This window comes from Poecile atricapillus, chromosome 1 (assembly GCF_030490865.1).
Source record: "Poecile atricapillus isolate bPoeAtr1 chromosome 1, bPoeAtr1.hap1, whole genome shotgun sequence".
In the NCBI taxonomy this organism is placed as follows: domain Eukaryota; kingdom Metazoa; phylum Chordata; class Aves; order Passeriformes; family Paridae; genus Poecile; species Poecile atricapillus.
Genome location: NC_081249.1, coordinates 30,514,304 through 30,541,649, shown reverse-complemented (window position 1 = coordinate 30,541,649; position 27,346 = coordinate 30,514,304). Strand labels below are relative to the sequence as shown.

The window sequence follows — 27,346 nt, the reverse complement described above, 5'->3', positions numbered from 1 at the left end:
CAGTACCGTAACACTTGATGGAACAAAGGTCTCACCTATGAGAATGTTTCCTGATTCTATCAGAGAAGAGCAAGTGTGTGCAAGCTTGCAACCGAGACACGCAGCTACACTACACACTACTTCTTCTGTAAGGCCAAAAACCTATGTCCTAAAAGCTGTCAAACAAGAGTAAGATGGAGCTAAAGCTTTGCAACTGCAAAATGGGGTGTGGAAGCCCTCTCCTCCTGCTGCTTCTTTCTTTCCTGCTGCAACACTCTTCCTAATCCCTTTCCTCTTACACATTTCCAAATCTGTAGCTTTAACGACAAACATGTACCCCAATGGGTTTTACAGCAAAGAACTAGACTGAAAAGATAATGAAAGCAGATGTTGTAAATGGAAGTAGCACACAAATAAAGGTCTGCTTTGGAAAGATACTCTTTCCAGAGAGAGAAAATACTCTCTCCAGAGTATTTGTGACTCTTCTTGCTCATTTCCTTTTCACAAGCACAAGTGCTACAACATTGCAAAGAACAGTGAGAAATCAAAGAAACGGAGTAAGAACAGACTCAAATCTTACTCTACAAAATACTTAGAGGGGAATGAGAGCAAAATAAGTGGATTCAAAGTGAAGCTTTGTGTTATGGCCAACTTCAAATTTTACTTGTTGTAAAACCTTACTGGGAGTTATTCAAAACTTAAGAACAAAGATGCCAAACAGAACAGCAATCATTTTTCCCTAAGTGGATTTCTGCCCAACGCATGAAACATCTAAGAAGCAACCCATGCAATCTTAATGTTTCAGTCACTACAAGTTTCTGTGCCTTTAACTGAAGTGAAATGCCTAGCAGATTTAGTGTTTCACTAAATTTTTCATGATTGATAGAAACTCTGTATTTTTCTTGTGGTTCTCAAAATTATGGAGAATATTTTGTGTTTTCTACAGCCTCTTCCACCCTTCTGACAAAAGAATGTTGTGTCCTACTGCAGTGTATCATCCAAAGATTTCTCAGGACACAGGAAGGTAAACTGAATAAAACAGAAAGGTTGCAGAGAAGAGGAAAAAAAGATGTTAAAGAGAAAATGTTCCTATTTCTTAAATCACAGCAGGTGCCTAACTCTTGGTTGTTGAGAGAGCAAGTTATCCCACAAGAGCTTTTTCTACTTGTATGCTTCCACTATAGCTATGCATTTTTCCTATATGAGATCCACTTACTTCGGCACAATTGGGAACCTTGGCTAGCTTCTCAGTATTAGATCACTTTTCAGAGCACATACAGATGCCCTATGATCGCGGTTTACCCTCCCACTCGCAGATTTGCTTTGGTCCTGCAAACTGCTCAGAAATTACTGGTACACATCCAGGGCAGTTGGCATGTTTCTAGCAGTTAAGAATGAGCACTGCCTTTCCAGGGGTGCAGCCTTCAGGATTATTTTTTCATTACTTCCTTCCCACTTGCTTTTTTTTTTTTTATTATTTCCTCCTTTCTGTGATTTCAAACAGATACCCACAGTAGATGTTTCACACTTTCAGCCTGTCATGTGCATGCTGTCCCATCAGCATCTGCTCCTCTGGCATGCACATACATGCTACACGAAGCATGCTTGCTCCTCTGACACCTCCCAGGAAGCTTCAGCAACTCTCCTTCAACAGGTCCAGCATCTCTGGGAGCCTAAGAAAAACTGCCCATAGCTTTTTTCAGCATTGCTCTCCCAGACTTTGCCTTCCTTGGGTTTACCAGTCTGGAATTTTAACAGCATGGCTCCTTTTTGTGACTCAAAGCAAACACTTATTTTTGTTCCCTTTCACTCCTGCCTGGATTAAAAGAGAAAATGATGATTTTACAGCAGGAAGCCCCAAACAGCACCATTTTCATGCTTACACCAGCCAGTTACCACCAGCTGCATGGCTGCAGGCTTAATGCTGCTCTCTTCATAAGGGGAATGTCTCCTGCTGCATAGCAAAACAGGCTGCAGGCCTTTCAAAGCTGCTCTGGTGGCAAAGAGATGAGTCACCTCGGGCTACTGCCACATGCAGGAAACCAAGCTGACAGCTCAGCTGCACACAACTGCATTAAAAGCACAAAAATAGAGATTTATACAAGACAGCACCAAAGCTGGCTGCACACATCAGTGTGAGCCCGAAGTCACTCCTCCTCCAGGAGGGAGACACTCTGTTCACCAGCCCAAGCACTGCAGGCTTTGCTGCTAATAGGATCATTTCCTTCTAAAACCTTCCCCACGGCAGCAGCCCAGGAACACGCACAGCTAACTTAGGCTGAAAGGGAATTTTCCACCACCCACAAAGCCTCTTTCTACCTTGCATAAATCTTCTCAAGCACAGGCCACAAAGAATCCACACCAGCCTCTGCAGATGATATGTAACAAGTAATTTGACACGATAAATCTCCAGCAACCAACTCTCATGTCAAGTTTCCTTTGCACCCTCACATTTCCAATAAGCACATGCTGACTACACACCTCCTTCCAGGTCCCCTTCATGTTGCTATAACAAAAAATAGGATGGGGTCTTAGCATAAATCACTACAAGGCCATTAAGCAGAAAGATCATTTCCCCTCTCTGTCAATTACGAGGTATGAGATACAAGCAGACACACTGACAAGACATCCTTTTTCATCTGAGAACATAAGCTTAAGCGCTCCCTATATAATTACTCTTTTTCTCAGCAAACTTTCTGGAGCACAGATAAGATCAAAGGCTGCTTTCCCAGCCAACAAAGTTATTAGCACCTCAAGAAAAAAGTAATGTTGCACAAAAGCCAGAGCTGTCTGATGGCTTTCCTAATCTGAGGATGGAGACACACAGAGCAGCAGGGAGCCTTACTCCCAGTACAAACAGGGCAGCATCTGCGCATGAATCAGAAAACAACATGCTTTTTTTGGGAAGAATACATATTTTCAAGACATTTTCTTTGACAGAACAGTTCCCAAAATAATAAAAAAAAAAGACACACATGTATTTTTAACTACAGAAAAACATCTTCATGGCACGCAATCAGAAAGCACAGCAGTGACAATGCACTGTGTGCTGAAGTTAGAAGGAAAGGGGATAGGCATTACCATAAAGTTGTTTCACAAGCAAGTGAATTCTTAATCCATTTTCACAAGACAAACTCTCTTACTCCCAAGATCTCAAAAAACCCAGTCAGCTCAATTTTATTAGGAATGTATTATAGGTATCAGACCCATGGAATCCATTTTAATTTAATTTTTTGCCTTTGTTAGCTAAGAGGCCAAACTGTAAGGAGCACTAAGGAAGGAAGTCTATTAGAAACCAGGACCTCCATACAAGCAGGTACAGTAAAACTGTTTACTGTCTGTACTTTTGCTAAAGCTGACATACAGCATGGACTCTCTGATGTACAAGGAGTGTTTTTCCTCCTATTTTCAAGAAAATTGCTTCTTGACCACTATCACTACCTCTTGACTTTCCTTTGCTAAATGCGGTTAAAATGGGCCAAAAAGTTCAAAAGCTGCTAAAGAGAGACAACAGAGACACAAAGTAAGGATATGAATTTGTTTTCTGAAGCTGTAACAATAATAAGAAAGGAGAAAGAATAATCTGGACCAGCAGTTCCAAAAATATGACATAAGTATCATCTGCAGTTTGAAAGTGGTATGCAAATAACATCTGAACAGCCAAATGATGTTTGTGCATGCCACTGAGACTATATTTGTAAAAGCCTTGTGCAGAGTACAATCAAGCTAAAACCACAAGCATTTAATTTATCATATCAGCATGGCAAGAGCCTTTTCCCTAACTCAGCACACTCTGACCATCCTGCCTGTACTGCACCAGTTTAAGGAGAGCCCTACCACACCTTGCCAAGGACCATCATAGTATACAAGTTTCCTCAAGAGATGTGCCAAAATTGCACCGTTGTTACTTCAGCCATTTAAGGGGAAAAAAACCCCCACACTTCTAGAAAGAAAATATAGCTCAGGAACATATAACTGAAAGGAGAAACTTCACATTTGAATTGAAGAAATGGTAACATGCATTCCAGTTCCAGCCTGAAAAGCATGGGAACACAGAGACAGAAGAGGATTATACACCTCTGCTTAGGTCAGCCCATAGCTCTGTTCATAGATGGCTGAGAGAACTCAATGCAGAGAAAGCTATCAGAAAAAATTATGAGTACTTAATATTTACGTAGCACTTTCTATCTGGAAATTTTTAAGCAATCAATACGTTATTTACCAAGAAAAAGAAAAACATACATTGGTGTTCTGTGTGATCAGTAGCTTATACTTTCAGAGGAAAACAATTCTACTTTATTAAATTTTAAGGCCTGAATTTACTATACATTATTCACTGTTACATTTTAAATTGACAGCAAGGTAATCCATCAGGTTATTAGCTCCAAAATGCATTTATCAGTGCATTTTGCTAAGTTTCCATATTAAGAAAACCACAGAAAAACCTGGAGCTGTTAACATCTTTTTATCATTGGTTAAGAACTAACAAGTTAGGGGACTATAATTGTTGTTAAAAAAAAAACAAAACAAACAAACCTGAAAAATATCCTACCTTCCAACTTTACCACCCTGGATTATTCTCTTCCTAACAGTACCCAGTTAATGATTCTCCTTTATTTCAGTTCATCTGCGAGATCTTTCAGAAATCACTTCCAGCTACAACAGGGCTTCCTGTTTGGGGGTAGCAGCACATGTCAGGTTGGCACAGCTTTCCTTTAACCCAAGTGCAAGATGCTTCCTTGTGTTAATACAGAAAGCTATCAAAAACACACAGTGGCTGGGTTTAACAGCAGATTCCATAGCACTGGCTGTCATTAGCATTTCTAGCCAGCAACATTATGCCAACCTGAAAATAAATCTTTTGGGACTATGATTAAAAAATACAGTTCACATGCCCACTGCAACAGAGCAATTCCTGTATTTCAGATATTTGGTCTATCTCTCTCTTCCATGGCCTGTGAGATGAAGTGGCAGCACAGTGGTTTTTATTGCTGGTGAACTCAGACAAGAGACTGCTCTTTATAAAACACAATACAAGCACAAGTAAGCATGAAGACTGCATCCAATCAATTCAGTTTTGTTTTTTTTAATGCATATAATGGATACCCAAATTTAGATAGCATTTAAACTTTTGGTAAATAGCCAATTTATCATGACAATACCATAAATACCAGTCATTTCTGACTTGGGACACCATGGCAGTGAATCACTGGAAAAATCAGGGATTCATCTTGACTCCTTCTCGCCTTTAGCAGTAGGGAGATGAATTTTCAGAGGGGGACAAACTTTCTGTTCTCCAAGGTACTGAACTGAGCAAGGCTGGACATAAAAAGGTGGATTGTTAATCCAAGTAAGCAGCTCTTTAATATAACATCTTGCTTTTGTAACTTCTTTATTAATCTTAACTGTTAGAAGAAAAGACAAGTTAAACTGTATGAGAGCATCTTGTGATTATTGTATGTGCTCCCACAAATACAACTGATACTTTAAATTAATTTTCCTTAACAGTTTCCTTAGCAGTTTCATATTTCTTCTATGCTCCACTTGCAGCTGGTGTTTTCACATAACTTACATAGCCAGGAGTTAAATAATCTCTTGAAAACCAAAAGTAGAATTATGAGGCTCAATACATCAGTAGTAAATACAGTAAACACTTGACAAAAGTACAGAGACAACTGGGGTGTGGAGCCAGTTCATTTTCTTACATCTCTAAAAGCTTCTAATTAGGTTCATTTTTTGACAAACAAGAATGAGATTAGATCAGTGTTATTGTAGCAGTCACATGACAGTACCTAGATGGTTATATTTGTCAAGCATTTAATTAATTTCTAGTCTTGTACTGGCCTCTCATTTACAAAGCTCATGGGAGATTACAGGACTCTCATGAGCAGGAATCATTATGTTTATCCACATGTCAGGGTTAACCTACAGTGAAACTGCTATCTTTATAAATACTTCACAACATCTCAAAAATGGCATTCTGTCTGGGAGGAGAGGAAGATCATAGCCCATTTGTTCTCCCTCTTTTTTCCTGGAGGGAAGAGGGGAGAAGTCAAATTCTGTATTTTAGATAACAGAGACATAATTCCTAACAGATTGCAATGTCATGTACCGAAAACATGGTCAGGAAACAACAACTATAAGCCCCTACTTGTTCATATGACAAATATTTCACTGGAAAGTGGAGCAACATCAAAAAGCTAGAAAACAAATGGTCATTCTCAGCTCTACCAGTGTTGCAGCTGGTATTCACACAGGTTCAAATTAATCCATGAGACACTTTCAGATCTTAGCCCAGGAGTCAGTTAAGCAAGAAATCAGGCTCACGATAACCAAAGAGTTTAAAATCGCCTTCAAATCGTGCATAGAGGCGTCTTATGTCTCTCTTGCTAATTCCTGAAAAATAGCGCTCTACTTTTGTTCTGTTGTACACTGTTATGCCTGGTGGGATTGTGGGGTATGATACCAAATGGTCTATGCCAGCTGCTTTCAAGATATACGGAGCATCATCCTCCAGGGTTTCGTGATGTCCAATCACACTGTATGTGATTTCACAGGGAGCACAAAGTTCCACATATGTTACCCAGTGAATGATGTGGTCACCAAACTGAACATCCAGCCATCGGTGATTAGGGTCCCCCAGGTAGCGCACAAAATCCTCAAACTGCAGCCCTTTGGTCTCTGTGCGATTCTTTCTGTATTTACGAATGATGCCGGGAGCAATTTCATGCCGGTACCAAGGTTCAAAACGAGGATTGTGCACAAACTTGTCTTTAAATGCAGAAATAAGTCTTTCAAATGGATCTCTAACAATAAAAAACTTGAAGTATAAATTCAGTCTAAATAGAGGAAGAAAAGAATTAAAGATTAAGGAAAGTGTTTAGCATATACTTACAAAATGTACATAAACTCTCACCATAGACACAGCAACGTGAATCTTAGAACACCTGCATCAATATTATAGGATGAAATACAATTTCTGTCCTCTTACTAGCAGTTTTTACATAGTTTATCCTAGTTTTCATATTTTATTCACATTGGAGGAGCTTATTTTATCTCAATGCACAACAAACAGGAAACAAAAGACACTGAGAGCTCCAAGTTAAAGATATTTGTAATGTCATGTGATCAAGCTCAAAAAGCAAAATACATAAGGACATGGGGAAAAGTGCATTGGTGCAGCAAAATGCATATAGAAGGCTGCATTTTTCACTGTCAGGCAGATTGCTGCTTAAGCACAAAAAAAAATTAAGAATGGTATTTTATTTTGATGTTTTGTCATGCTTTCAATAATGGCTGAGAGCACCACTGAAACATGAGACCACAGTTTTCAACAGAATTTCATGTATTACTGTGATACATAATATGTAATATTATGTAGTCAGATTATGTGTATGAGGAATACATTGAAAACAAAGTTTATTTCAATAAATAGCTATGAAAAGAGATTGAGATACCAACCCTCACTGAAATCAGGATGGACAGGATGTGGATGGACTCTTCAGCCTGTACAGCACTTGAATCATACTTCACATACTCCTGACTTATTCCTAGCCTGGCAGGGCTAGATGAGGTCAGCAAACTAAATCAACAGATCCACACCATCCTGCTTTCCACACCTAAAACTCTAGTAATTTCAGATCCCAACCAAATCCATGTTACACACCTCCAGCACAGCTTCCATGCTGACCAGAACGCAACAACCCAAGCAATAATAGATTCAACTTATCCTAACTAGGGCTCACCACCAGGTGAACAGTCCTTTTCTGCAGGGCTGCTCACAAGGAGGGAGAACAGATCCACATTCTCAAGAACACAGTGACAATATTTTCCTTTGCACAATATCAACACAATCAAGTGACCCCAATTCTACAGGCACAGCTGTGATAAATGTCCTTGTGCCCTCGCATACAACGAAACACCTTGGGCTGAGCTCTACTGACATGTGACACATGTATAAAGGGCTGGCTTTTCAGAGTGGTGTAATGCACACAAACCCATGCAAGCACACGCTTACAAGAGTCCACTGTCATCCTATGTCCTGTTCTCTGAATGTTGCCACCCCTTACAGGGATTATATATGGCATAGGCTCTAGTAGAGATGAGTAGGCACAGTGAAAAATCTAGCCAAAGTAATGTAGAAGTTCTATGGTAGAATATTTTTTGGCTCTGAAAATAACCAGAAGCACTTAAACAGGAAGATAAAGTGGCTCAGCTAAATGGAAAATATTCTGGGGCTAAGAAGCACTAACAATTTAAACCTAACCAGTTCAATCCCAGTAAGTCTGCTGCAATGACAATCTTACCTGTAGGCAGTATGGTTTTATAATACATCAGGATGGGCTATCCAATTAAACCTTCAGTTCTGAAAGTCAGCTATCTAACAACTAGGTATGCACTGAATTACAGAAACCTTATATCCCAGGGAGCTGGTTGGCTCACCTAACTATATCACAAATTACACTGGTGTTCTCCTTCAAATCCAGTAGGAAGGCAGACACAGCGACATCTGTGAGGATAACAGAATAGTGCCATGATACAAGTGGTGGAGCAGAAACCCTGTTACCCTCAGTTTCAGATGCAGACTTCATCTGTATCCTTGATTGCTCATAACACCACTGACCTCAAACCCCTCCCACACTCACTGGCACTTACCGTTTCTTAATTTCAGAGTCACTGAAAGAGGACAAGCGTGGAAGGCCATTCTTTTCATGATCATGTACAATGTTTTCTGGGATGTCTTCTATGGAAGAAAATGCTCCTAGACAAATCAAAATGAGAGAGCAATGATTCATTCAAGGGAAAAAACAGTGAGTATGAGTAGGCATGTGTGCCTTTGGCTGACAGTTTTATGTCTTTCTCTTTTCTTTATTTTTACCATTTAAAGTTACTATGTTTAAAACTATTAAATTCTGATTGCAAAGCTGAAAACTGTTAAAATTCTTTAGGGTATGTGACATCAAGGTCCAAGACCAAATGGCCCCAAAATTCTCAGAAAAGCATATTCTGCAAATTTCTTCAGTAATTATGTCTAAGCCTGTAACTCCTCACATGTCAGTGTCCCTATTCTCTTTCCCTCTGCCTGCACATACAAATGGAGGAAGACTTTAAGGACTAACACAGAAGAAGGAACCAGCTTTTTGGCTGAGCTTCAACCACCAACAAAAATAAATGCGATGAGCTGCTTCTGAAACTGCTTCAATGCACAAGTACTTTGCTTTCAGGATCCATAAAGTTTTTTTTTTAACAAGTATGCTGTGCTGAAACAAAAATTCCAATCATAGAATACTCCACAGATTAAAAGGCACTAAAATTAACAACAGAAGTCTCCAGATATTTATTTCTGCAAGCACATGAGCTGACAAGAAAAATAACGTCACTTAACTCTGCTGCATTCATTTTAGTATCCTGATCCTGGAAAGTTTTATGACCTTGAGAAACATCTCATGTGGCCCCTTGGGCTTTAGGCATAAGCCTTCACACAACAGCATCATTTCAGAATATCAACCTGCAACAAGCACAGGGTGCTACAAAACAAACCAATTAAGTGAAAGCCTCTACAGCCTTCTCATTTCCAGAACTGAATTCTGGAATAATACACACCATCAGCTGCTCAGTTTTCCAATTATTTTTTTTCCTGGAGGTGGAAGGGGTGAGGGGTGGGGTCTGGGTTTGTATTTTACCAGTTTCAGGTTTTCAATTGTATTTTTTGGTACCATAGGTGAATTGCATGTGGACAACAGATGTCAGATTAGACAGCCTCAGAAACTGATACCTTGCGTTCATTCAGAGAACATATTCAGTAGAAGCAGTAGCAGGGTTAGCTCCCCCACAGTGCCACAGCTGCATTTCCCCAGCCTGAACCTCCAAATACCACTTAGATATTTGGACATAAATAATTCCCCCTCAAGTATCAGCCCTGCCTTCTGAGACTACCCAAAAAGGAGAAAGTTAGGTCAACCACAGCAGTAGCCTTCATCAGCGGTTGAAGTGCCAGTGCACTGGCAGCTTAAGGCAAAAGAGATCGGTGTTCATGTGGAAGCAATTTTCTATCATTATCCAACATGACAGAACTAGGAAACTCAAGGTGAAAAGTTCCCTGCTGTTAAGATGTGAGTTATCCTCCACTCAGCATAGCAAATACATCCCTGCCCATCCTGAGGCATTCTTTGCATGGTATCTCTCAAATGCTGGTAAGAGCAGGTATTACAAATGCCCTCATATAGTTCCATATTTAGTACTTTGAGTGTGGCTTTCATGGGTAACATGCACACACATATGGGCATATCTCTGCTAGACTTTTAGCTCACATTCATAGATCAAGGATGAAATTAACATTGAAGTTTTTAATGTTAGCACTCCTCGCTAGAAAAGCTTGCTGAGGGACACAGTTCGTTAGCTAATTTTTCAAACACACTAGTCCCTCTATTCCTTCTTTCACCATCTTCTCTAACATACCTTTGGTGACCAAATTATTGTGTTAAGCACCTCCGAATCTTCATAACTCTTAAGATGATAGAACACACACACAAGATTTCAGCAATATAGACCAACAGTAGCTGCCAAATTTTAACTGGCTTCCTTCATGGCAAAAATCTCTACTTACAAGTCACTGGCCTTTAGCCAGAAATTTCATATTATTGTTACTTACCTCATCAGATACTTTCAAATTCTATAAATTAGTGCACCCCTTCAAAGAAAAGAAACCAATGTACCACATGCATATGGGTACTCTGTCATGACTCAAATAACTTTTAAGCCAAGTAATAGCAATACTTATTTTTACAGAAAGAACAGATCTCCTTTTAAGGGATGTTTTGAAAGGACTAGAAACAACTGTGATAGATGAAAAATTGAAATTAAGTACCAGTGTACAGAAATGCAGAAAGAATCCATTTTAGTTGCCCCAGTTAGAGCAATTCAGTTTCCTCCTCAAAGAAACCCACACACCCACAGAAAAGTAGATACCATTTAAAACGATCAAGACTTTTTTCCACTGAGTGTTGCCCACTTTTGGCGTCTGACAAAACAGGATCTTGTGCTTGTCACACACAAATATTCGGTCCAAGACGAATTTGGAAACTGCGGTATGAGAGAGATCTCTCAATGCAGTGTCTCTGCAGACATTCCTGAGAAGCTCAAGTCTTTCCATATGAACCAGGGGTTGGTGGATCAGATTTCCTGAAAAAGCTTTTCCAGTTGGCTTTAGGAAATGCAGAAAAGAAAGAAAAAACAAGTTAAAGACTTAATTTTTCAGATCAAATTCTAAAGTATAAAAATCCCCAAACTATGCACCCTAATGGCTCCCAGATTCATGATTAAAACATTGCTACCTACGTATTAACTAAAGGAGTAGCCTACTCTTAAGACGTTACATGGTAGCATGCAGTAGTAAAAGCTTTTCCATACAACAATTTAAGTCTGCTGCACAGCAGACAGGTCTTATCTGTGTGGATAAAACATGCCTTGATCAAATACTGGAACTCTCACAGAGTTTCAACAACCTGTAAGAAAGATCCTGAGAGGTTAGGACAAGAGTTTCAACATAAATTATGCTTTAAGCTCTGAGAAGATGGGGCTGACCCATGGTATGATTCTTGGGAACATCCTGTGTGGTCTGAAGTTGGACTCGATGATCCTTGTCAGTCCCTTCCAACTCAGAATATTTTGTGACTCATCTGGCTGGGAAAAAAATTATTATGAAAGTTCTGTGGTGTTGTGTTGTTTTCTAGCACCTGCAGGCATCCATTTACCCAAGCTGAAATAAAATCAGGTGAATAAAAATGTGAACAATGAGCATCAGTGTGACAAATAAAAGTAGCAGCAGGATACCTCTCCCCAAAAATGGATGAGCTGCTTCACATGTCTCATTTTTCTGACACTAAGACAGGAACCACAACCACCTCTTGCCTCACAACTAGTGGAGTGAGAGGAAAAAGGAGCTTCTCTAATTAGCAGGTGATGGGAAAGTTTAAACTTCAACTGACAAATTTCCACCTTTTCATTAACTGAACGGCATTCCCCAATATCAATACAGACTACGGTATGAACTGATTAACACAAACCCTACCAAGGATTTGGGGATACTGATGAGTGAAAAATTTGGTATGTGCTGGCAGTGTGTACTTGCAGCCCACAAAGCCAACTGCACCCCGGACTGCATAAAAAAAGCACTGTGGACAGCAGTTCAAAGGAGGTGATTCTCCCCCTGTACTCTGCTCTACTGCCACCTGGAGTGCTGCCTGCAGCCCTGGAGACCCAGCACAGGAAAGACATAGACCTGTTAAGGGAAGGTCCAGAGGAGGCTATGAAGATGGTCCAAGATGGAACACCTTCTAAGGAGACAGCTGTGGCTCTTCAGCCCAGAGAAGAAAAGGCTCCAGGAAAACCTCACTGCAGTTTTTCAATTTTTGCAAGGGGTTTGTAAGAAAGACAGACTTCTTACCAAGCCTGAAGTGACAAGGCATGGGTGATGGTTTTCAAGAAAAAAAATAGGTTTAGACAATAGGAAGGAATTTTTTCCTATGAGGGTCAGGCACTGGAACAGGTTACCCAGGGCAGCTAGGGATGGCCCACCCCAGAAATGTTCAAGGCCAGGTTGGATGGGGCTCTGAGCAACCTGGCCTAATGAAAGGTATCCCTGTCCATGGCAGGGCTTGGAACTAGATGATCTTCAAAGGCCCCTTCCAACTCAAACCATTCTGTGATTCTATGGTTTTAGGTATAGTGTCCAAGCTACAGATGAAAAAAAGGAATTATTTTACTTTTTGTCCCAACCTTCCATAAGGGAAAAAAATTCTACTTTTTCTCTTTGTTACTCCTCTCCAATACCCCCTGCTCAGAATGTAATCTGAACAGACTGTCAGATTATTTTATCTGTCCGAACAATTCTTTCTGCATGCAACCAAAGTTAAAGTTGTTATTCTACATTTCACGTTGTCAGAAAGTCAAGAGGGAATTATTTTAGATCAGAAAACTTATTATCCTCTTCCATACTAGTAAAGAAAGCTATTAAAACTCATTATATATATCTGCCAGCCTTCCACTGAACAAAGTGTTTTTCCCAAGCATTTTGAAGGTAACTTAAATTTCATGTTTTTGAAAAATGAAAACAAAAAGAGTCATGGTTATACAGCTAACCTACCTTCCATGCTGCATCACAAAAATACTTTAAACATCAGATGACTTATGTACTAATGCAAAATTTTTTTTTTTATTTAGCCCACTCTGCAACTGGTCTGAAATTCACATTTGTACAAAAGGATTTTCAATGTTTAATTGTCAATTTGCTGAAAGCACAGAACCATGCATCTAAAAGATCAACTGGTATTGACTACTATTGTGTTCATGTTCTACTTTGGAAAAATGCTGAAACGTGAAACACAAAGAGCACAAAACATGAAAAAGAAATTGACACTGATAAAAAGAAACAGAGAGATTGGGCAGAAATCTAAGAGAATAGAGAAGACACAGGCTTAGCCTCAACAACAACAAACCTGATTGCTGTGGCAAACAGAACACAAAGTAATCCAAAACTGGGCCATTATATTAAAAAGGCTAACAAAAATGACTGTCCTGACTTGATAAAGGAGTACTGTAACAATTTTCTCCTGGAAATGGAAACACATTAAGTTGAATCATTCAGTTGAAACAAGACAGCAGGTTACCATAACAGACCAGCTTTGTGAAGTTAAAATGAATTCTGCCAGCTCTATCTAAAGAGAACCGTCTGAATAAATAATTCCTGTCTAGCAATTCATCTTAACAACAGGAAGCCCTTCCTTAATCTCTTATTTTCTTCTACTCTTTAATACACATAACCCTTATCTCAACAGTATGCACCTGGAATTCTTCAGGCCAATGTTTTTCCTCTGGCACATGTACCTCCTCTACTTTTGTCACAGCTGTCAGTATCAATGGCTCTTGCTTGGCACCATAGCCTAAAGAAGGAAGAGATAATAGCATTACAGAATGTGAGGGGAAGGCAACTATTTCTGCTTTACAACTAAAACATGAACTTTACTTGCTGTTTTAAGCTTACAGAACATTAGGATTTGTTTCTACATGGAAAGGTACCAGAGAAGATAGACAGACTACGAATATTTTCAAGGATATACTCTGTGGGAATTTTGGATGCAACTTCATTTGAGTTTTATCAAAGAAACATACCCATTGTATTTTACTTGGTTTTTTGTTGTTGTTGTTGTTTGCTTTGGTTTTTTCCAAAAAGTGTACAGAGAGGCACCAAAGTCTTGAATCAAAATACCACAACTGGTAGACGATTTGGTATAACTATGTGGACTTCTGCATAGGAGATTTCTATTTTTCAATGAACTTGCCAAACCATGTCCAAATAAACTTAGCAGGTTCTTCTCTCTCCTTATACTAGTAGAAATGTTTCTTCTTTTATAGACTATTAAACTTACAGGAAGAAAAGTGTCATTATGAACACCCTTTTATTTCTCTGGTGCTCTAAGTAAGCACCTATAACCAAAAATAAAGATCCCCTCTTCCATTTTTACTGGACCAATGGCCTTCTTTAGAGATTCTCTCAACAACAATGAACTCAGCTGATATTCTTGTTCTTTTTTAGTGATCTTAGGGCAGCTAATAGTTTGAGACCAAATTAAAGCATGTACAGAAGAACCCTTTTCATCTTTTGCATTTAGTACGGTACAGAAAATAACACAAGGTTTTAGCTTTAGCCTACACGGTGCAGAAAGATCAAAAATAATTTGAAACAGCTTTCCCTAACTACAAAGCAAAAAGAACATGATTTTTTCCCTGAAAATTTATTTCCATCCATATTAGATTGCTTTTCCCTTCATATAGATTCTTCTATGAATAATGTTTTCTCATCTGCATCCACAGGGGCTTACTGTTTCATGGTTGAGAAAATGTGTGCACTGCCTATGTCCTTTTCTTAAGGGAGCACTCTACTCTGCCTACACTGGATTTTAACAAAGGGAATGCATAGAAAAGCAAGTTAAAACTGAAAGCAGTGTAGGCATTCAGGCATTCAGAAATGGCAATTATTGCTGTGCACAGACTTACTTCATGGTGTTCTGTAAAATACAAGTAATCTGATTCAGTGAAAGAGTATCTAAATTTTTTTCATTATCATTGTATAAAAGCATGCCTGTAGATGCTACTAGGAATGATGGACAAAAACCTACTCCTTAAGAAGTTGCTATTGCTCATGCACCCAAGACATCAGTAAAAGGCTTAAACAAAAGAACATTGATTCATTGAGCATCTGCTGGTTTTATTCTATCTGCTAAGAAGATACATCCAAATAAGAAAGATTTCTGACAAGTCATATTTTATTAAGTCTAGAAGAGCTTCTCCAGGATTTGCCATCCTGTCTGGACTTCCTCCAAAATTCTGTTCATATATTCAAAGTATTTCCCTTCATTGGTTTTATTAAAAACACTCCAACACATACATACACTTACATAGTCATGCCTTTGCAGGACAAGCTTAAGAATTTATGTATAATCTGCTCAGAGAACTATTCAAAAGGAGTGGAAGATTCAGCACAGAAAAAAAAAAACAAAACAAAAAAACTTGGCAAGCCAAGGTAATAAAAAGCAAGTAAATGCAGAGGGTATGCTCTAGTAATTCTTTTTAAACTACATTTTAATTTTCCTGACAAATTCTGATGAAAAGAACCACCCAAAGAATACCTGAGCTGGGAAACAAGAGTTGGCATAGAGTGAAATACTGGAAGATAGAACTACCTATCATAAGACTAGCTGACTTGTAGATGTACCAGGACAGAACAGCTGGGTCCAAGGAAAGCTAAGTTAGTCTACAGTTATCCTCTGTAAGACTTCCTGAATAAATCTTCACATAGATACATACTATTTATAAAGGTACACCTAATATATTTACTCATTATCAAGTTATTGAAAAATATGGCACAAGTGTCAGTGCTTCAAAAGCTACATATTTCTTGCATGTCTTATGAAGATGCAGAAACACAGATCTCTTAAGACTCAAAGCTATATCATCACCTTCACCCAAAACTCTCAGTAGGATGGCTTTGTAAGAGTGGGTCCCCAGCAGACACAAAACTAACATGCTGTGTGGTGTCATCAAATGGCTTAAATTCCTCATCATCTTAACAACATCTCAGCTACTTAAGCTAAGCAAAAGCCTATAAGCTGTTTACAAGTCAAACAGCAGGGGATAAAACTGAATGCAAGAAGCAGGACAGGTGGCTAGGCAAAGTGCATTGCAAATGAAATAAAACTTTCCACAAGTTTTACATGATGCCTCAGCTACAAGACAAGCAGTGACAAAAAGACCGAAATTAGTATTGTGAAATGAACTCTTCAGTACCTTCTGAGTCTCTTCTGACTTAGAACAGGTAATAGTGCTCTTTTGTTTTTGCACGTAACTTCTACCCCTAGCAGATGACAATACTGGAACTAAATGTATTTGAAAAAGCAGACCTACCGAGACAGTACTACCAAACAAGATCCCTTCAGCTCCTAAGCAACAAAAAAAATTTCCCGTGATGTTAGGTTTGCAGACTTCTAGAAAGAAAAGGAGCTGGATATCAGCACTGTCACTTCCAGAAATTTAGTGGTTCTGTTCTCGGTCCTACTGAAGAAGTGATAACATGCCAAGAACTAATTTTCATAGTAAAGAGTATTTCTGTGAAGCAGTATTCAATTTTCTGTTTTACATCAAACATTAAAGCTAAACTTACCATCGGGGTCTTTAAAAGTCAATGTGATAAACTTGCTAGCAACCATGAACATGAATATCACCCAAAAGCATGCAGCTAGCAGCAGCCACTGGTGGTGCATGTTGTCAGATGTGAGCCATATAAAGTTGGCACTTCCTGTTTGAAAGAGAAAAGATTGACACATTAATTATTTTTGTTACAAGCTTAGAAAAATACTTTCCATAACCAAAAAGAAAAAGCTTTAATAATATGTGTGTCATAAAACATAGCAGTAGATTTCACTTTTTACTTTTTGTCCGTTCAGCCATATTTTTAACCAATGTTAAGGATGAGGCAATGTAACCACTGGCTGTTATCAAACAAAGGCTTCATTCCTTCACCCCCGTGTACACATACGCAGCCCTCTGCTTGTGCTGGGAATAGCACTAACGGCTTGTCATAAAATGAGTCTAGACAATTAGCAAAAATCACAATTTTTTAAAAGAAGAGTTTGTGTTTTGATTCAGCTTAGCAAGACAACCCATTGTAGGAAAGGAAGGGAGAATGAAGAAAGCTGTGCTCTCAGTGGCAGACATAACATTAGCACTATGCTTGGTTATCCCAAGTCAATTAATGACATATAACAAGGATTCTTCCCCTGCCCAGCCTACAGAAATTACAGGCTGGAAGCTACCAAGTTGGAACACTAAGCTTAAGCTGGCCAAATACTTTTTCATTTCCTTGCAGCAGAGCCTACTACCTGTAGCTGTATCCCTGCAGGTAAGCCTCAAAGACAGAACTCCCTCAGGAGTGCAGGAAGGGCCACCCAAACAACTGAGACTGCAGTTTTAATGTGCAAAGAAAACACTCACAGGAACTGACTGAATACACGCAGTACTATCCTAATTTTTGAAACGGCTATCTTAATAAATTGTTTTCTATGACTAGAAGATCAAATAAAAGGAAACCAATAATAAAAAAGATTGAAGTTCCCAGCCACTAAGAGAAATGGAAATTTTTAAGCTGTATCTTTAGCTCAATATCCAACTTGTGATGGCAATATACATGGGGGTGGACACCAGCTATCTGTGAAAGCTCCACTGCAAATAAAAAAACTCCACATCTAAAACATACAAAAATACAGCACTATTGTCGCTACTGTCGCTGGAGAGATAAGACACATGAAGGGCTGAACTCAGGTGCTGAAAAGAGTGAATGCTTCCTTTTAAGGTCACATGCAGTATAACATCTGAACATTTAACCAAACAGGATCTAATACAAAAATCTCATACAATGACACCCTCACAACAATTCTATAACTAGCAGTAGGATCAAACTCTGTCCTAAAGCAGGCACACGCAACTTCTATGAGTCACATCTGCACAGTTTGTGACCACAATTTCTATTCAGCCATTTAAATCAACTGACAAGGAATACAAGAAATACCCTCATTGCCAGTTATGGTGCAAAAAAAATGTTAGTTAATACTTCTAAGGAAGTGTTTATTAAATTTTTCACTTATATACCAGTATTCCACCTTCCTCATTCCCACAAAGCTTCAATAACAGAAGTAAGCCTGGTTTTGATGTTGTTTCAGCATGTCCACCTGCAACATCACTACTACTACCACAGGTGCCAATTGCTTTTCCAACAAGCTTTTGCCTTCCAGCAATGCAAATGTTTCCAGGAAGAATTCTCTCCATAGCTGACAGTAGTGGACCATCTTCGGGATATGCTGAAAGTCGGTGCATGTGCAGGCAGTCAAGGAGTTCAAAACAGACTTGGGACCTAAACAATATATGCAAAATGGGTAAGAGGAGGAAAATAACTGAGTATCTCCAGGTAAAGGGGAAAAAAAATAGCTAGGATGGCAGTGTTCAGGCCTACTTTTATCTTCTCAGTGCGGCATTTTTCAGCTTGGCTTCTGGGAGTTCCTTTCTTTCCCCCTCTTCTTTCATGAGTCTGTTTTTAAGTACTTCCAAAAACACCATACCTTGGTATCAACTGTATTTTGGACAGTTACAGATGCTGTGACCTCCATTAAGACAATGTTTGTCATCTCCTGTTTTTTTGCCGCAATTCCCTGTCTGACAACTGATCACACAACATCCAAAATGTTTATTCTTCATGATCTGGAAAACCGTTGACCAGGAAAGGCAAATATCGTAGGAATTCCATCAGATTGGCCTCTTTTCAGCTAAATAGTTCAAAAGTTATTCCCATCCTACCACTGCACTAGTGCAAACGTACCCTAGGATTCATGCTGAAAACCACCAGGTCTCAAAGGTCCTCATTTTTCAGTCTGCCATGAAATGCACCATCTTCCACCTAAGCGCTGAGATTTGTTACCTTTACTCTCAGACATCACATTCATTTCCAGCTCTCACAGAAGACAAAAATTAAGATCAGATATCAAGACACAGAACTGTTAGCAATGACATTTTTTACTTTTTAGGTAGCTCTGCTAAAACCATGAGAACCATTCAACATTCAAGACACTGAATGCAGCAGACTGACAGAAACTTGCAGAGAATGCTCTGCAGGAGGAAAATCTTTAGCCATCAGCTATGGGCTTTTCAGAGGTATAATGAAAAGTCTGGGCCAAACCTCTCTGCCCAACTCAGTCTATTTGTTCTACATAAAGCAGGGTAGAAATGGCCTCCAACATTCATAGCATCCCTGCTAGTCTTCCCACTTCTGTAACAGTGATGGACGCACAGCGTTCAGTAAGGATTATTGATCTATATCCCCTTATATAATTTATGTATTGGATTTCTATGAATTTGTGTTAAATCACATGGGAAATGCAGTTCCTGTGTGCTCTGACCTGAAATGCGGTTAGTGGAGAGATCTGCTGCCAGGTCCTGTGCAGTAGGGACAGGAGAGCATTTCAGCCAGTCACCTACAAGCAGTACAATTCTCACCTTAAGGACAGGGTTCAGAGAGCAGTAAGGGGTCAGAACTGCAGCAACAACTGAAAAAACCATCACTTTTACCCTTCAAGACCTGGAAGCTGAGAGGAAAACATTAAGCAGTTTTGTCTACTTTTTTTTTTTTTTTAATGTGTACAGGAAACCTGCAACCATACTCATGAATGTAAGAATCTTGTCAGAGGTTCTGTCATAATGTAATTATGATGTTACTACACTGTTACTCATTCTAGCATCCTAAAGTACATCTGTATCAGGAGCTCATCACTGATTTCAAGAAGCAGAACTATTCAAAATTACAGACAGGAGTACCTCAACCATTATGCTCACTTACATGCAATGGTCAGTACTTTTAAAAAAAAATAATGTGCTTATGTTGTTTCTCTTAATGTTTTTATTGTTCTCATAGGGCAATTGCATTTCCTATTTTATCTCTAACCTTGTTGCATTTCTGTTGCCTCTTCTGCACTTATTTTCTAGTAAATACATATACTAGCTTCTGTTTCTTCTCTTTAAAAGGCTCCTTTAGCGTCCACAACAATCTTCTGGTTGTCTAAAACACAATTTTTCTTTACAAGTAGACAAAATCAAGAAAAATGTTGAAGATTTAGTCCATTTTCTCACAATGAAATACACAGCTTTCTGGTTACTTTCTCCCTCTTACTGCAATTCTACACTTTAGGAGCACAAGGTCTCACAACTCCTGTCCCCACCCATTCCTCTGTCCTTCCCTCTCAGGGCTGCTACAAAGACAAACTGTCACATAACCTTAAGATTAGCCAGATTAAGGGTTTTGCATGAGAAAAAATGGGATCACCAATCACACACACCAACACCCAACACAAACGTGAACCAAAGATCAAGACACAGAGTTGCAGGCTTGACTGGTGGCCCACAAGTAACCTGCTACCGCGAATAAACATTCTTTGCACAAGACTGATGTCTTCAACTGAATGATGGGACAAAGTATGAAATATGTAAGCACCATTAAAACCCAGTGCACAGTCTCTGCTCTGCAGCTTATGTTGCTTGCACAGGAGCTCCTTGGCAGGACAGTCCCTGCACACATCGTCAATGGCGGTGACACCAGGAGGTTCAAACTCCCAACTGCTTGCTCATCAGCACAGGATGGCTGACATCACTGGAAATGGAACTGGTAAGGAAGGCCAAGCAAAAGCTAACTAATCCATTTTCATCAATGCTTCCTTTGTGTTATCTTACAGGTAGGAAAATCTGGCCAATTTGTTATACTTGAAATTTCAGACTAATATGTATCACAGACTCTCCTTTGGCAAGTAGTGTGGTGCTACTAAACGTTGAACATACATCATAACAGGCTGGTTCCTTCTCAAAGCTCTCCTCCTTCCGAGGGCACTAAGTGACAGGCCCATGTGTCTGCTCTTCCAGCTCCTGCTGGGGCCCGAAGCGCTCCCCGAGCACGCAGTTCACCTGTCAGCGGGATGTGACCCAAGGACCAGGGCAGCAGCAATGCCGGCCGGAGCTCCGTGACCGCCTCGGCCCGGGACAGCAGCAATGCCGGCAGCAGCTCCGTGACCGCCTCGGCCCGGGACAGCAGCAATGCCGGCAGCAGCTCCGTGACCGCCTCGGCCCGGGACAGCAGCAATGCCGGCAGCAGCTCCGTGACCGCCTCGGCCCGGGACAGGCCCGGCGTGCGCCCATCCCGCGGCCCCGGGCTGAGGCCGGGACGCTGCCTCCCCTCCCTGCCCTGTCTGACAGACACCAGCTCCCACTCCAGCGGGCACCCCACGCTCTTCACAGCTGGGAACGGCAGCGGCTCCTCTCTCCCCTGCGGCCAGGCTTCATGGGTGCTCCCTGCATTCCGTAAGACCAGAGCGGTCCCCGCCAAGAGGAGGGAACAGGGCCGTGCTCTGACGGGCAGGGGACGAGCCGAGGCAATGCTCAGCCCCAGTCCTAGCCCGGCTCCGGGCGCAAGGACCCGGGATGAACAGACATAAACTTTTCCCGTTCTGGAGAAGCAAGACGAAGCTGGGCGGGCTTCCCCTCACCCGGCAGAGACGCACAACACAAGCCCGCAGCGTCCGCTGGCTTCCCCGCCGGACCCGGGGTGCCGGGGGAGCGTCTTCCCGGGGCTGGCGGCCGCCAGGCCTCCCCCCGTGGCCCTGCCCGGCCCCTCCCCGGCTTACCGGCCCTCCAGCGCCGTTGCCCGCAGCCCCGGCCCGCGGCGGCGGGGTCCCGCCTCACTCGGCGGCACGGCCGGCCCGCTCGGGCGGCCCCGGCTGCCGGCGCATCCCCCCGCCCGGCTGCGGGCGGCGGCGGCGCCTCCCCGGCCCCGCTCAGCCCCTGCCGCCGCCGCCGCCCGGCACGGCCGCCGCCGCCGCCTCCATTTCCTCCCGGGGTCGCGGGCAGGCCCCAGCCCTGCCGCCGGGAAGGGGAGGAAGGTGAAGGCCGCCGCGGGGACGGCCCGGATCGGCTGCGAGAAGACGCAGCGCCGCACCCGGCCGCCCGAAGGCGGGAGGAAGGGAGGGCGGGCTGGGGAGCTCTGCCCTTCCCTCTCCGCCCCGCCTCTTCCCTCTTTCCCCTCGAGCGTGGCGGTCCAGCTGGACTCGTGTGTATGCGCTTGTATGCGTGCGTTTGGGTTGTTACGTTTGGGTTTTTTAACTGTTAAAATATCGTAGGTCACTAACGCTCATGTTTTAAAAAAAGTATGTATCTGGAGATCACAGAATCATTTATATTGGAAAAGACCTCTAGGATCTTTGAGGCCAACCGTTCCCCCAGGAGTGCCAAGGTCGCCACTAAACCGTGTCCCCGAGGTTCACATCCACATGGGCTTTGAACGCTTCAGAAAGGTGATTCCACCGTTGCCCTGGGCAGCCTGTGCCAATGTTTGACAACCTTTCCATGAAGAAATTTTCCCAAAAAACTGACCTACATCTCCTTTGGTGCAACTTGAGGCTGTTTCCTCTGGTCCCATCACTTGCTACTTGGGATGTGAAATCAGTCTTCGCTGGCTACAACCTCCTGTTAGGGAGTTGAAAAGATCAATAGGGTCCCTTTCCATGAGACTCTTCTTCCCTCGTGTTTCTCCAAACACCTCTTACTATTTCTTCCATTATCTGAAGCCCACCATGAGGCAGGAAAGTTGCCCTTGGTCAGGCAGGAATGAAACAATTCACCTAAAAGCAGCTGGCAGAGCCAGGCATTCCGCAGCCCCTCACCCTGGCCTGGCCCACACAGAGTGGGTGTGTAGGCTCCAGGAGAGGAAAGCTGCCCTAAAGCACTGTGAAGAACAGCTGGATTGTGACTGCAGGTGTTGTCTGAGTGCTGCCGTAGCCCAGTCCAGGCTCAATTTCCTCCAAAGGCTCTGCGTAGTGCGCACAGTCACTGCAGACAGCTGTGCACTAAGTGCTCTGCCCACTGGACAAACAAAATGCTCACCTACTGGACTCTGATACCCACAAACCGCATCAAAACCATGTGCTGGTGATGTGCCTCTTTTTAACAACTGTTTAAACAGGTCTTCCTGAGGACATATTGCAGTCTTACAGTGCACTCCTCCCTGCTAAAGGAGAATTTAGGGCCTTTGATCCATTCATTTTCAGTCTTGACTACTGTGGTGCACTTTGCTGAAGCCTGACCAAGGAAGTCCAGAATCCAAGTATTCTGTCATTGGTACAGATACATGGCCAACCTATGGAGTAGAACAGGCTAATATATATGTGTCAGCAACCATGTGTTCAGTGCTGTGCTGATGTCTGCTGGTCTCCAGAGAAGCAGCAGAAATATAGATCTTACTGGGAACCAGTGGCCAGTAATCAGAAACCCAATTCTCTGCCTGACTGTGTTTGTTTGTATCAGCACCTTGGGACACCACATCCTTGTGCATCCCTTCCTCTCTGCCTTTGAAGCAGAAATGATGATTGTGACAGTTACCTTTTTGACAAAGCACATTGGAAATCCATGGCTGTCACCAGTCTGAGTCTTGCACAGGATAGAAAACTGCTCCTTTCTTCAAGTTTCAGTGATAACTACAGTTGCAGCTATGCACAGATTTATTAATAAGCAGTCTCCAGCTGTGGAACCAATTCCTGCCAGATTATCAGGCTCAACCTAGGAATTTTAACCTTTCAAGTATGTTGTTACTGACACGTATAATAATTAATCCAGTACAAAAGACACCAATTTTCCAAATTAAGCCCAGTTAATAAGCTTTGTTGTCAGTAATCGGGCCTGAAAGTGTCTGATGAAGCTGAAGAATGTGTTGCATAGGCAACTGTACTGTTGGATTATACAGTTGCTAGTTCAGGCCGACAGGATTCTTGCTACTAATAATGCTAAACTGTAGTGGGGTTTAGTGCTTTAAATAGGCAGCAAAATTAATGTGTGAGTCTGGGTTCTTTTTAATACTAGAGAATTTTTACATTGCCAGAGCAATGTAAAAGATAATTGAGCTGGTGAAAAGTCACCCTGCTCTCTCTGGAATATTCTAGAATGTCTTTCTCAGATAGATGATGCTAAAGCAAATGGAAGTGATATTCCCCTTTTTTTATGTAAAGATATGGGCCTAAACCTAAAAACATTCATCTTAATAACATGTTGAATATTTATGCCACTGAAAGAAGGGGTGTATGCCCGAATAACTGTTGCGTATCTTTATTAGAGCTTTGACATTTCTCCTGGTAAGTTCTTACAAAAGATCCACATTTGCAGCTTGGCCAGTCAGAGAAGACCAGGTGTGGCTCATTCAAGCATCTCAAAAAGTTGTTATCTGTCAGTGGCAGGCTGTCTTGACTGCCCTTAATATAAATGAATTCTAAATAGCATTTAAGCATACCAAAATGTTTAAATTGAGCCCCTATCTTGGACAAGATAAGTAATCATCTGTACTGCAGTTTACATTTGAACACATCCAGCCTAATCACACTGAAAGAACCTTCATTTTCTTTGACCTTACAAGCTCATTCTATTCAGCAGAAGCCTAGGCTTGCCCATATTGTTAAACTTATGCTATATTTATTTTTTGCTTTTTCCTGTTATTTCAGGTTTTAATCCAATGCCAGTTACTAGGATTAGTCTTGGTAGCCCTTTTTGGTCTTGCTTTGTTTCCATAAGAGCTGACCTTAAGACAAGTCACCTGCTCAGCCTCAAGTACTCACAAAGATTTAAATAAATCTTACTTAAATTAGCAGGGAGGCAGCACGCTTTTCCTAGTGCAGTGCCATTATTAATGAAATCATCTATCTGCTTCATGACTGCATTTTTGAGGCATGACTGATCACCAGAGGAGCTCTCTTGTATACAAGTACCTTGATTTACAGGTCAGACATGGCACCTTTGGTATGTAATACATTTATTAGGGTGTGATTTTCATCACCAGATTCTGTATGTTTCTGGAACTTAGAGTAGCCTATTTAAATGTAGTTCGGGTTGATACAAGATAGAACATATGGAATATTTTGTGGCCTCTACATTATTAAGAGACACTGTGGAAATAAAAAAACCAAAAGACAGGCCAATGAATTCAGGGAGGTACAGTCTCATACAGACGCAGGATTTACTAATACAGCATAAATATAATATATAAAGTAACGTGTGTTTCCTGTATTATTTTGTTTTCATAAAGTAACTTTAACAAAGCATAAAGTGCACATCAAACACAGCTCTTGCATAGGAAAGATTGAGGTGTGTGGAGCGACTGGGGGACTTAGGGCCATCTGTATTATCTGTATCAAAATCACACTGGCTGTAGTAGGGGTAAAATCAGATCTGTAAGCAGAAAATGAGATGTGTTCATTTGAAGATTAAGTTAACTTTTTATTTTGGGTTAGAAACAAGTTTTATCTCATGATGGATGCCTTGGAATTCTTAAATCTTTGCAGATCATTACACCATTTGATTTCCCTTTGAAAAGGAGACAAAAAGTTGAGATTGAAGTAAGTAGGTAATTACCTTAACCATCTAATTTATCTTATATTCTTCAGACATTTAGTCTGAGTTGATAGTCTGAAAAAAGAAAACAAATCTGTGAAATTTATTAATAACAAAGAACCAAACGTGCTGCTAGGACTGGACTAAAGTAGCTAAGAAATACATTTAATTATCAAATCAATGTCAATTAAAATTGAACCTAATGATTCAAAATTAATTATATGGGTCATAAAATGAGTGCAGCCAATCAGCAAATTATCATGTCAATGTAGCAAGATAAGTCAATTCTTTAAATAAAAATCTGAAATAACAATTGAATTTTAAGTCCCAGTTATGGGTGTTTTCCAAAGTAGAGAAATTAAAACAATTGACTGAATCACTTCATTTTCAAAACAAGTTACTGTGTTGCACAGTGACCTGCTACCCTCTTTTAAGCTTCCCCTTTCCCCACTGCACAGATCAGACAGCTGGATTCAGCTGGCAGATTCAAACTGGCAAGCATCTGAGTCTTAAATTCACTTTCTGCATTCCCCAAGGGATAAATAATTCCCAGGCTGTTTCCAGGTGAAAAAGTTGCTGTGACCCTGCAGGCATGGTGCTCACGGTTGCATCTGTGACTTAGGCTCCAGTGTGGGCAGGCTGCAGGTACCCATGCACCTGCCAGTGCTGTGCCTTGACTGGAGAGGAGCTGCAAGATTGACATTGCACAGATAGAGAGCACTAGAGCTGCTCTAGGCTCAGATAAAGAAGTAAGGCAGATTTTTTAGGTTTGCTTTTTTTTTTTTTTGTAATTGTTTCACAAAAAGGATTATTGAGTGGAGGCAGCTGTGCTTCTCTAAACTAATACTTTTCTCAACCAGTGTTTGAGATTATACTCTAAAACATTGAAAAAACACCTAAGGACAGCATGCTAAGAAGACACAATTCCTGATGTGTCTGATACCAGTTGTGCTGCTGAAACAAGGCTTGGGAGAGCTGTTGTCTTCTGCTTGATTTTCCACAGGTTAGAAAACTGACCAGTTTTGGGGTAAGCAGAAACACCTGAGGGGTGACTTGGGTCATGGGGGTGTAAGATTAAAAAAAAAAGAGAGGTGGAGGCAGGCACAGAATCTGGGTTCCATTTCCTAGTGAATGTATTTAGGATTAGAATATTTTACATTAAGTGGAACAGCTTTCACAGGGACACTGGGTGCTTCAAATAATTTATGACTTGCTGTTTAGGGCTGGCTCTTGGGAGATGGCAGATGTGCTATCTATCAGGAGGAATTTGAACATTTGTTTCCCATATCCTTATATCTTAATAATTAACTAGGAACTGCACCACTCTTGTGAAGGCAAGAAAAAAGGGTTTGTGCCAGAAATTCAAGGAGAAGTTTAAAAGGGTTGTCCTAAAATGACAGGCATTGTGCTACAATCCAAACTCAGGAGGGCAAATCTATGAGAGGTGAGAGTTCACAGCTCTTGGCACATCCTCCTGACCAAGGCACTGCAGTGGGACTGTTTCCAGTGGAAACTATGAGTCCATTATTTTACAGAGTCTGGAGCCTACTCCATAGCTTCCTTGACTCTCAAAAACAAACAAAAAGCCAAAAAAAAGAAAAAATCCCCTCACCCCCAAAAGAACAGAAACAGAAAAAGATGAAAATTCTTTGTGGTTTTAAGGGATTTTTTTTTTTGCTGCCTTTCTGAAAATGAGCTGTTAATTATGTTACCATGTGTCCTTGAACTTACCATGCATGTTCAGATGCTACAATAATAAAAAGATATAAAGGGACAAGGAGCTTCCCCAGCCACCATGTTGGTGGATGTGAGGAAGAATAAGAGGGAGAAGTTGGATTGTTCTGAAGAATGT

The 27,346-nt window shown here is 41.0% G+C and overlaps 1 protein-coding gene across 2 annotated transcripts; it reads right to left on the bottom strand.

Annotated features, from left to right (window-relative positions):
- Positions 1-4,228: 4,228 nt before the first annotated feature.
- On the bottom strand, positions 4,229-22,081 carry CHST10 (carbohydrate sulfotransferase 10). 2 transcript variants are annotated; one of them, XM_058839656.1, is made up of 7 exons: positions 21,750-21,875; positions 18,181-18,442; positions 16,697-16,831; positions 13,822-13,919; positions 10,948-11,182; positions 8,635-8,740; positions 4,229-6,818 (listed from the first exon to the last, which is right to left on the bottom strand). In XM_058839656.1, the coding sequence occupies exons 3-7, from the start codon at positions 16,794-16,796 to the stop codon at positions 6,281-6,283; spliced, it is 1,077 nt and encodes a 358-aa protein (XP_058695639.1). In that variant the 5' UTR covers positions 16,797-16,831; positions 18,181-18,442; positions 21,750-21,875; the 3' UTR covers positions 4,229-6,280. The 2 variants fall into 2 exon arrangements, with proteins under 2 accessions (XP_058695639.1, XP_058695646.1); XM_058839663.1 differs by lacking the exon at positions 18,181-18,442 and having other exon boundaries at positions 21,750-22,081.
- Positions 22,082-27,346: the final 5,265 nt, after the last annotated feature.